Source organism: Athene noctua, chromosome 6 (assembly GCF_965140245.1).
Source record: "Athene noctua chromosome 6, bAthNoc1.hap1.1, whole genome shotgun sequence".
NCBI classification, from domain to species: Eukaryota; Metazoa; Chordata; class Aves; order Strigiformes; family Strigidae; genus Athene; species Athene noctua.
This window is the reverse complement of record NC_134042.1, coordinates 39,694,734-39,706,982: the sequence shown is the minus strand read 5'-3', so window position 1 is coordinate 39,706,982 and position 12,249 is coordinate 39,694,734. Positions and strand designations below refer to the sequence as shown.

The window sequence follows — 12,249 nt, the reverse complement described above, 5'->3', positions numbered from 1 at the left end:
CTAACATCCACCCCTTAAACCCTTCCCTTTTAGGTATTAGGCCTGCAGGGCTGAAGTGTTGAGGCACATTCTCCACACAGTTATGAAACCTTTATCACTATTATGAAAACCTCTATTGTGAAACCTCTATCTTTCAGAACTTCAGAAACTGAGGAAAAATATCCATCTGAGAGATGGAACAGATCACTGTGAAAGATGGTATGGGGCAAAGTAGCTGATGCAATTCAGTATTTTAGAACAATGCAATCAACTCTTAGTCCTTTTCTGTACAAACTTTAGGGTGTTTTATTACTATGAGCAGAATTTGCTGCTTTCCAGGATGTAAATATGCTGTGTTGGAACCTAGCCCCATAGTTTGAGAAATCAAGCTTCGGTGTTTGCTGGAGACCCTGCTTCACTTCTCTGGAAGCTGGTATTTACAGTTATGCATATTTTTCTCTACAATTATTCAGTTCATTAACATTATTCAACTTTTGGGGGCCTTATTTTATATATTGCAAAAGATGCCCTTTGAGAAGACTCTCTTATCCATAACAGAATACAACATGTGTAATTCAGCAAGCTTGTATATACCTTCCTTGTGTATATATTTATTGCATTTTAGTTCCTAAAGGCAGCATAACAAAGATTCAACCAACTCATAGACTGTAGAAAATTACATCTTCTGAAAATCTATTTGCATAATTGAGAGAAAATCCATACCACATATAATTTTCCTATATGAGAGGTTGTTATTCCAAAGCAGAAAGTAAGTATTTCTCTCAATCTTTAATTTTCACCATTTCAGTAACAGTATCTACTACATCTTTGCAGTGTTTTATATTCTTAAAGTGCGTTAATTCAATTCTTCATTCATTAAAGGCCCACCAGTAACATACACAGCATGAAAAAAAACCTTTAAAAATATCTTGAACATATGTTTCAGCTACTTTATGCTGCAGCCTACGGTGAAACTGCTCAACTATGAAATCAGATATTTTAAAGGCTATTTAACATTGTGAATTTTTCACAGAACATCAGCACAGTTACTGAAACGGGATGATTCTGTAACTGTGTTTAGTGGTCCTCAGATTCACACCCTTATCTGCATAATCCAAAACCACCATTCACCTCTTACACTAATCTGTAAAGTGAAGCCTAACACTTACAAGGACATGAGAGTAATCTTGCTAAGCAGAACAGATTTCCCTACTGTGTTTACAGAAAGACATGAGATAATATATCAAAAAAGTCTTATTACTGTCACACACTCTCTCATGCACAATAGTGAGAAGAACATTAGATTGATCAGACAAAATTTGTTCTAACAAATCAATGTTGACTGTTATTTATTCACTGTATCTTGGTGTGTTTACAAATTGCTTTATTATTTTTCCAAGAACTAAAGTTACACTGACTATATGTGTTTCTTAATTCTTTCCCCTACATAGTCACAAGTTTCTGGCATATAAAGGTGCTTGAAATATTAAATAATTTTATCTTTTACCCTTTAAAATGTCCCCAAATATATATTTTTCTCTCTTCTTCTTGCAAATTCTTTACATTAGTGAGTATACAAAGTAAAATGCTGTTAGCTTCTAGCTGAAGAGTGACCACTATACTATGTTCAATACATTACTTAAAACCACTGAATTTTGGGGGAACCTTTGACCTCACATCAAAGATGCCTGTATGCATTCAAAAGAAAAAAATAAAATAGATTAAAAAAAAGAAAAATTGATCAACTGGGCTTTTTTCTGAGGTGTTGTATAAAACTTTCATGCATATTAAAACTACATAACACTGGGTGAGAAGGGGAGGAATAGGAAAAGAAAATCACAGCTCTCCTGAGGTGATGTTTATGTATGAGTACTAAAACTTACGTGAACAAATACAATTACATTAACAATAATGTTAATAGGATATACCTTATATATAGGAAAATATAACATTATATTAATATATAATAATAATGTTAACAGGACTATCTATAAGACTAACAAATTAAAATACAAAAGAAAATAAAGAAAATTTGGACCATTCTCTTGGAGGTACAAAACGTTGCATTAAGAAACTCTCAAAATTATGTAAAATAAAACAGGTTAAAGAAAAAAAAACAACCACCAAACACACATTTAAGTGTCTACATTATATATAATCTGAACTTTTCTTCAAAAACAACAGCCTAATTTCAGTGTCCTGGCCATGGTAATGTGAAAACTTTAAATTCCCCATTATAACTCTGAGGAAGTTATAGTTGAAATCAAGTTCAATCCATAAACTAAAATACAACTGCAGCATTTGGCAACACAGGAAATGTGCCAAAATTTCTTGGAACATTCCCTCTGTCATAATATTAAAGAAATTAAAAGTATCTACAATATGCAAATAGTATTAACCCAGCCAATGTTCTGCCTATGCTATTGTACCAATTCATTTGTGACTAATGAAGAATCCACTGATGAATGTAACATATATTCCAAAAATAAAATAGCTATAAATAAATTTTTTAAATAGTTACCCTTCTGAAAGTGGTAGAGCATCTCCACTACATCTAGATATAACAGAAGTTAAATGTCAAATGTACTTGACCTGGAATTGTTTTAAAAGCATTTTTTTTTTCAGTGCTCTGTGAATATAGCACTACTTACTACTCTGTAAGTAACAAAATGTCTGAACTATCACTAGTAGAAAATGACTGCAAGTGTGGCGTTAGTAGACATGAACAAAAACAGGGAGTGTCACAAGTTCAGACTGCTGCATTATTATCACATTTGGGAAAAGTTTCAAAAAGCTTTATTTTTATGAAGAAATAATGTGTATAAAATAGGACAATAAAAAAAATATTAAGCAATAATCTTTACAGGCAGCTAAGCTGCAAATTTTGGATATACTAATATTTATGAAACCCCACACTGCAGTACTGAACTTGCCTCATGCAAACTGTAACTACAGAATCACTCAGGTGAATGATGCATGAATAAACATGAGTTCCTTAAACATTTTTGGTGATGCATACTTTGGATCAGAGCCATACTCTGAATACATACAGCAGTTCTCAAGAAAACCACATTTGTGGACAGTCTCAGCTTGACATGCTGGTGTTAGGACAACAGATGACCATTTAAGATAATAAATTATGATCTATAAAAAATTAATTTAGAAAAAGAAGACTTGTGCAACAGCATCTGTTTTCACCAAACCAGGACAAGTGAATTCCTTGTACCTCAATAATTTGAATTTTTCTCTTTCCCTGTTCATCATAGCATGAACAAATCATGTAGGTTGTACCTCCAGGGGTCATCCAGTCCAAACCCCTACTCAAAGCAGGTCCAGCTGCAGCAGGTTACTTTGGGGTCTGTCCACTGAAGTTCTGAGTATCTCCAAACATAGACACTTCAAAGCCTCTCTGGACAGCCTGTTTTAGTGTTTGGTGACCCCTGAGTTGAGCCAAAAAGCTTCCTGTGTTCCTACATTTCTCCTTTGCCTCTCATCTCTGAGAAGAGCCTGGAATCATCTTCTCAGTGTACTAGGTAAACACTTGCTAATCTGGCCCAGGATGAAGTTGAAGAAGTTGATCACCTATGCTGCAAGAGAACACTGCTGATTCACATTCAGCACCAAGACCTCTGGGTATTTTTCTGCAAAGTTGCTTTCTACAGAGTTTAACACCAGCCTGTTTTGCTGCACAGGATTACTCCATTCCAGATGCAGGACTTTGCACCTTGTTGAACTTTATGATGACCCAATCAGCCCACTCTTCCTTCTTGCAGCACCTTAGATCTTCTTATATATAAGAACTTCAATTAAATACACTTGACAAGGGGAAGAGGTTTGATGGTGTAAAACTGCAGAATAAGATGTCATGGATGTCTTCCACCCTTGAATCAGGATTTCTATCCTAAAACCACCAAAAATTCTGCATTGTGATTGAGATTTCAGTGTTTGTGTCTATTCTGATGTTGTTCAGACCACAAATATTAAAAAAAAAAAAAAAAAAAAAAAAAAGGAAATCACTCCAGAAAAATGCCATATCCTAGGACAAGGGATCCCCAAACTTAGTATAATCCAATCTTAGAAACAAAATTTCCTGGAGAATTTATTCTAGCACTGTTTGTTACCACAATACTGGCACATTCCTTCAAAGAATCTCATAACTAGCTGTCATCAGACCCAGAACAAATAATTAGCTGGGTCTACACACTACAAATTTGATTTAACAGGGCAGAATCTATGTTCCTAACAGAAAAATAACACAAAATGACAAAACACTCCCAACTGAGCAGCCCAATTCCCTGAATGTACCAAGCTGTATTTTCAACCTTTCCTAGACTTTTAAAAGCAATTCTCTTCAAAGTTAGGTTTCTTTCGGTGAAGGCCATGTAGCAATTTTTATAACACAGATGTAATATATAAAATCTATATTGAAAACAAAGAAAGATTAGACTTTAGTAAACGTGACTAGAAAAATGCTAAACTAGAACAACATACACAAGAGCATAGAGCCTTAAAGACAGCATTATTACTTAGAAATCCCACCAGCATGCATTTACTGCACTGAAATACACTGGTAGTTCAGTCTAGCAATGGAAAGTAATTAAGACCAAAGTCCAAAAAAGTATCTAAAAGTTCTCTGTGAAGGAACAGTTCTAACATCTATCTGAAGTTAATCAAAGAAGAAATCATCTCAGCACTGATGAAGAGTGAGGGGGAATGAATGATTCAGTGAACTAATGTAAATCAAAATCTTATAGCTGCCTTAGTGTTTTTCAAATGGAAATGAGGCTTTTTATATCACATTGATTTGGATTCCAGAGGCAAACTGCTTGCCCTGTTTCTCTGAAAATAATTGACTGAAATGTATTAAAAAAAAAAAAAAAGAGTAACTTTACAACGAAGGAAATCAGAAACTGGCCTGCATAGGTAGGAAATCAGAATAAATTTCCAATCACTCATATAATACTTTTCCAAATTATATGTGTATATAATACACATATAAAGTCGGGTCCAAACATCCACATTACAACCACAGTTCACAAGAGCTACAAGGAATCCTGTGTCCTTGAAATAAGGTAATAATGAATATCTGGTATTTTTGAGGATTATAAGCATCCCTTTTGACTTTACATATACAGCTTATTTAAGTAGTTAGAAAAACTACGTAACTCACACGTCAGTAGAGAAAGAATCATTTATAAGCTTATCTGCTTTGAAAAATAAGTAAATATAATTTGTTATTGTTGCCATTGCCTAAAACACTAGAAATGCTTTTTTTTTTTTTTCAGATGAACCACTACAGTCAACTTAATCTAGACTATTATCCCATTACTGGACAGTTAAATCAAAAACATGTTAGAAATTAAAGTATATGATTAAAATCACATATCTTTGGAATTTGTTATACAATTTTATAAAATTAATTTCCCCACAGTGGTCCCTTCAAATGACTCAGACATATAAAATCTATTCTACTGCTATGAATCCCATTAAGAAGGTGTAGCAGGCACACACCCCACCCCTGATGAAAATAGGGCTTCTCAGCTGCTGAAGTGGAGCAGCTATTGATTTCCTTTTTCCATGCCCTTGTTTCCAGGGCTTCACAGTAGCTGGGACATTGGGCCAATGGGAGCTGCTACTGACCACGGATCAGATTCATCCTGGGTATAAATGGAGGCCCTTAGGGGAGCCATTTTGCACTGGTCCGCCCAGGAGCAGCACATTGTGATCAAAGACTCTCCCCTTGGGTCAGGATGCTGCACAGTGAAACTCTTTGAGGTTACTTGAGTCAGGACGCTGCCCGGAGAAGTTACTCGAGGCTGAGAGTCCTCACTTGTTACGTGAGTGATAGATCATTTTGGGTCGTCATTAAACCCTAGGTTGTTCTGTGACAGAGCGTTCTGGGTTGATGTTAAACTCTAGGAAGCAGTATTTTGTCCTCTCACGGGCATTCAAATCTGCTGTTGAATGGTTGTAGAGAGCTAGTTAATTATGTTGATGATAAATTTTTAATTTTAGGTTACTGTTTGTATATTTGAGAGCCTCCGTAAGAGAAAGCAGCTATTCTATTTAGAATTTGAAAGCATTATAGTCAAAATTAAATCTACTTGGATTAGTAAAATTCAGGTATATATGAGACTAGAAATGAGAAGGTTGTTGCAATGAGATTGAAAATAAATAATAAAAAAGACAAGAAGTCTAACAAATTAATGACTAGCTATATTAACCTAATGTACTGCTCGTACATCAGATATATAAAGCTCTTTTCCCCATTACAAAACCCAAATATTCTTTAAACATCAATATTCTATAACTGTGTCACATGTTTTCCATCCCCAAACTACAACAGTTCCCTTCCAGCCATCACTGAATTTAAATATTTCTGGTATGACAAATGCTGAGAAAAATAAATTCTTAGAGCATGGAAAAGAATCTTCCTTTCATGTGAACAATATTCACAAATTTCCTTGGCCACTTTCCCAGTTCATCTGAATAGGACTTCTGCTCTTCAGATATTCACATACAATGTTCTTCATACTTTTACGTAAGAGAAACCCCCCCTAGACAAGAACCGCTTCTAATTTGTATAAGGATTTCCTTTGTAGACTTACAAAAAAACCTGCAACTTTACAGGATTTAAACATTTAAAAATAAATTAAGTGGAAAAATTAAACTGCATCTCTTTATTTGACAAGGTACTATTTTAGGCCTAATCCTTCATTTATACACACACTGAGGTGTCCTATTATGCACAGCCCCAGTGAATGCTGCTGCATGAATGCTGATAACTTACGTAAAGGAGAGAAGAAATATAGCTGCTAGAAGTATTTTAGTTTGTGAAGGAGACATGAGGAGAGAAAGCATCCAGGAAATTAGTTGTTAAGGTCATAACAATCAAACCCCAAATCAAATTCACAACTGCATCAAAGCAACACAGGTTCAGTCTCAAGGTTTCATACCAGAATTTAAGTTCCTATACTCCTAATTAAGGTCATGTTCAGAAGAAAAAAAAAAACAAACCTAATTAACTTTAAACACAAACTTAAAACCAACCCAACTGAGAATGAGGTACAAGCCTGTTTAAATTAACCATATGTATAAATGTCACAGCCTTAAGAGGCTCTTCAAACGTTTTAATGAGTGATGACAGAGCACAAAAAAATACACATTTCATTCTATTCATCTGTGCAGTGTCTGACAACAGAAATTACATGTGATCATGAAGTTAAAGATATTTCAGTTCTCTTAAATATCTCCAACTACCCTTAATTGCTGAGATTATTTTTTTTTTAGTGAAAACACATTTCAAGAATTCTGACATTGATCTATAGATTTTATCTATATTTTTAGAAGAAAGAATAGAGCTAACAAGATCCAAAGTTATCTGTACTCGATAAAGATAGGACTATAATGCACCTTTACATGACCTTTACCTGTTTCTACATCTGTTAAATGCAGCATGGAATCAAAGCCTCCACTGAGGATCCTTCTTCCACAAGATGACCAACAGGCAGCTCGAACAGCACAGGAGTGACAGGAGTAAGTTTTTAAACAGCACCCCGTATCTACAGCATCCCATACCTTGAAAAGAAAGATAAGGACAACTTGTAAAGAATCACAGTACATTTTTCAGGGTACTGATAAGCAGCTGTAGCAAATCATTGTGGCTGAGAAAGCTTTGCATTCTGAAGTTGTATCTGCTAAGTTGTAAAAATCTGTTTGAAATAATTGCATGGTTGATTAGAATTAGGGCATTTTATTAACAAGGTAAAAATCAGTAATACATTTTTATGACTTGTATTCTTTCTTGAAATGTCTACATTGTCCTCAGTGGCAATTAATGTTACACTTTGCCATTCATAATGCTGTCCTACCTCTCTGCAGGGATGTATCAAGATAAGTTTTCCCTTTAAATAATTTTTTTTCCAAATTTTTGTCTCTATCATATCTTGCTTTCCATCAAGTAAGAGGAATACTAGCAGATTACAGCTTTCACATATGCCTATAGATAGGCTATTATCATATTTCTCACTCAGTTTGTAATTTAAGTAGAATTTTACCTTAACTTCACTGAGGAGAAAGATAAGAATATCATCATGCAGCTACACAGAGATTTCTAAGGACTGGTCTAAGTCCTCTCATTTTTCAGTTTCTTCTAGACAGAATTAGATTGATGCTGAGCACTTCTAAAAATCCTATTCTACTGGTTATCCAATTTTTTTTAACGTATATAACAACTAATATTTTCAGAACATAAGTAGTTCTGCTCATATTTTTTAAATCATTTTTAAAGAGAAAGGTAATTGCTTCCAAATAAAATATTTTAGAAAATAGAAATAGTTTGAATTACAATTTCAGTTAACAAAAATATTTCACAATAATCAAAACCACATCCTTTCATGGTGCTCCTTTTGTCATAGTTTTAAGATAAAATTAGAAGTTTAGCAACAAATGACACATATAAAGATCCAGTCTACTTACTTACGTAAGAGAAGCCTAAGCATCAAAATTATTTTCCTATGAATATTCTGCTTCAGTAAAGATATTTTATAATCTAGCTTTATGATTATACAATAAAATACCTGTTGAGTTGTCTAACAAAATGCGTAACAAATGCTATAACCATACCAGTAAATCCTACATTTATTACTTCTAATATTAGCGTACAAATAAATCAACACTTTGATAGTGTTTCATGATAGTTTCATGATAGTTTCATGGCAGTTTCAGTAAACCCAAGGCAGTTCATTGCTGTAAAGTCACTATTTTACTACATGGTACTTCTCTTTGAGATGTGTCATTTTCAGCGTGCAAAAATCTGCAGGATGAAAACAACACTGCCTATGAGCTTAGAAGGTTATCCTGATTTTTTTTCTATTTTAATCAATTTCTCAATTGTAAGATTGTTTATCTAATGTTGGGAACAGACCAGGCAATTAACAGAATACAAAAAAATGACTTTTTTAAGGTGAGATCAAATTAAACCTTCATGTATGTCACCATAAGAGCACTGAACATAGTACCAAAATAAAACTGAGTGTATGTTTGTGCATATTAAAGGATGTTAAAAACAAAACAACTTGGTAAATCAGAAAAGATAAGTAGATGTTTGCTTTCTTGTGGCAACAGCACAATTCCCAATACAGGAGAATGTAAAGGGGAGAAAAAAGCAAGACTTTTGGTAATGTATTTTTATCTTCAACTCTATTTTCTTCTTACTGGACAAAAAGGACTCACTGACAATATCATTATTATATAGTCCACACTCAGAAGACAACATTCCATTATAGAAAATTATTTCATCAGACTATCTTCTAGAACAGAGCATAGTTCTGCAATGCAAAGCAACCAATTACCATTAATTACTTGAATAGTCAGTTAAGACTGGAACCGTGATGGCCATACCCTAAGTATTCTACCCTATGCACAAGAAGAGAAATCAGGAAAATTCTAATATTGAACTGCTTTTGAAATTAAGTTTCTCTGCTTTAATGAGTTTTAATGATCATTTCAAGCTTCACAGTATTAAAAAAGGGTTAACTGTGTCTTAGAGGGCTTTTAATATGAGGAAGCTAATGAATGAATCAAGATGAAAGGAAAACCAGGTAGTACATGCTTCAGATATTTTTCTGTCATGTTTTACTGATTAAGTATGAAAACTCAATTTTCACAAGAAGGATGAAGTAAAGCAAGTTCAACAGCACTTCTGAGTTCCCATTTGATTAAAAAAAGCTGTATAAAAGGAAAAGCACACGTCTAAAGCTGCAAATTTCTCTCCATTATATGAAATGGAACAAACAATCAACTCTCGTGGAAGAGACCACTGACCACGCACAAGGGACAAGTTACCGAAGATCACATTTCTCTCCACTGTTACGCCTTCCATCAGCTCTTTTTGCTCAGGTAATGGCAGTGCTGCAATGCCTTCGGGAGTTACAGCTGCATGGGCAAGGCAGTCTTGACTGAGGAAATTCTCTTAGTTTATTGCCAATTAACTTAAACTTTTAATTACAGCTTCAGGTATTGAGGAAACAAGATCAAGAGGTATACAAGCACTTAGGGCAGCACCTTCCCTCCCTAGGCCCCCTTAAGTGCAGCGCTTCTCCTCCCCTATTCTCATACAAGTTTCACCTTTTTTCACTGGGTGTTATTCTTGGTCCCTTCCACATCCCTTCAGTGAGACAACAGCCATTGCAGGAGGCAGGGGTCAGGGCCTAGAGGTTTCTTGTTGCCTCTCCTTGCACCTTACTCTTTCTCACCTGCTACTCTTTGCTTCTTACTGCTCCTCTGCTCCCTCTCTCCAAGCGCACATCTCTTCCCCTATCTCCTCCCATTGCCTTGTGTGTGTCCTCATGTTTCTGCAGATGTATTCTTGTGGCTTTCCCCTTTCTTCAATATGTGTGAACAGAGGCACCACACGCTCCTCTGAAGTTTTGGCCCACAGTGAACTGTTTTCATCCATTTCTGAGCAAGCCGGAACCAGCTGCAGCAGCACAGGGCAGCTCACAACCTCCTCCCACACAGGCCACCCCTGCAGCCCCTGCTACCAAACCTCACAGTTAATGCCCAGTACAAGCTGTCAGTTCAGACAGAAGAGTTAGGACAGACCTCCATCAAGATGTGGTCCAATGCAAATTCACTGGAGGCTACAAATGTGCTTTTTAAATAATGCTGAGAGGTGCCACATCTGCTGTGGCTTCACAGCAGAAAGAAACGTCAAACAAGGCAGCAGAAGATGGCAGACTCTGTCCTGCTGTGCAGTGGCAAGGCCCTGCAAGCTTCATTTGGGCACATCCAATCCTAGGTATGGTTCCATATTACCTGCCCAGGATTTTCCTTCAAGTCTCATACCTGGTGAATTTAGCTCAGTGTAATTTTGATACATTAGTGTGTGCCCTGCTGCAATGAGGATACGGTGCAGTGCATCCCCTGGCGAACAATTCAGAGTTTTAAGTTTCGATATTCATCGTCCAGAGGAAAAGGGAAGCTCTACTTACTATTTGCAAGAAGTGGTTTTTGATATTTATAGTTAGCTCTTCAGCAATCACTTAAAGAGATGCAGCCATGCCCACAGAGAGTCATATAAAGGTGAGCCATTGCATATCAAGAAACAAAAAAGGGCGTGCAGAACTGAAAATAAGACAATTAAAGAACAAGCTATGCACCTTCTGTACAAATAAGAAATTATGAACAGGTGGGAGCTGTGAAAGCTCAGCTGTAACACAATGTCTGCCCCAAGTTACAAAAACCATTCTGTGTCTAGAAGTGAGAGAGATGTTAACCATATTACACCCACAAATGGAGAATTACTATATGTCATTACCAAGGAAAAATGCTTCAAATCCGATCAGAGAATCATTGCAAAGCCACCATCAAGTCTGCATTTTCTTAGAGAGTCTCTTAAGTAGTTCCCTATTACTGTGTATTTCTACGCTTAATAATAAGGAGAAAAAGTGGCTAGAGGGAGAGTTCCAACATATTCTATCCAAAGACTGAGATTAATGTCTACTCAGTAGCTGGTGCTTACTCTGTACAGGCAGCCACTGTCATTAAAAAAGGAGAGAGTCTGTAAAGGGATGAGTCCTTTGCAAGTAAGTGTGCTTCTCTGCCTAACACTGAGATGTCAGATTAACAGTTTCTCCAGGATGAAAGGCACTTCAGGGTTTTTCTGTCAACTGAGATAGTGGAGTTCTTCAAGAATAACTTGTCTGGAAACTGTTTTTTTCTAGTCTTTCTTTCTTTACTTTTATGCTGGATATGCTGGCTCAAACCAGGATGGAACAATAAACCTGAAAGACTGCATGGGCATAACCAGCGGAGATGATGAAATGATTTGCATCCCAAAAAAACATCCAACATGATGCCTGAACCCAGAAGCATGTTCCCTAATTCACCAAGGTCAATAATAAACAGACACTAAACCGTTTTAGAGCATGGCAACTCTGCAAGCAATATAGAACTATTTTACTATACAGCCACCGGACTTCAGTCTCAAAAGAAAATTTTTACAGGGCCTGGTACTAAATGGGACAAGAGACTCCCCTAGGAATTAGGGCCATTAAAAACTTCCTATTTCAAGTGAGTGAAGTTGTTGATCATGCCTTCTCTGCTAAAAAGGAAGATGAATTACAGACCCTTTACCAAAGAAGGATCCCAAACTCATTCTTCTGAGTGGCATCTACATAGGAGCTCAGAAAAAGGATTTGCATAATGCTGAAGGCAAAGGCCACAACGCTGTAATTTAAAAAGTCATGGTTGTTAACAACCACGTTA

General features: G+C 35.9%; 1 protein-coding gene across 4 annotated transcripts in view; it reads right to left on the bottom strand.

Annotated features, from left to right (window-relative positions):
* WDR25 (WD repeat domain 25) overlaps positions 1 to 12,249 on the bottom strand; it is a 69,589-nt gene that overhangs the window by 24,006 nt on the left and 33,334 nt on the right. For all 4 annotated transcript variants that reach the window (XM_074909289.1, XM_074909290.1, XM_074909288.1 and 1 more), the window contains exon 3: positions 7,410 to 7,557. In XM_074909289.1, the coding sequence (XP_074765390.1) occupies positions 7,410 to 7,557 (148 nt within the window). The remainder of the gene's footprint in view (positions 1 to 7,409; positions 7,558 to 12,249) is intronic.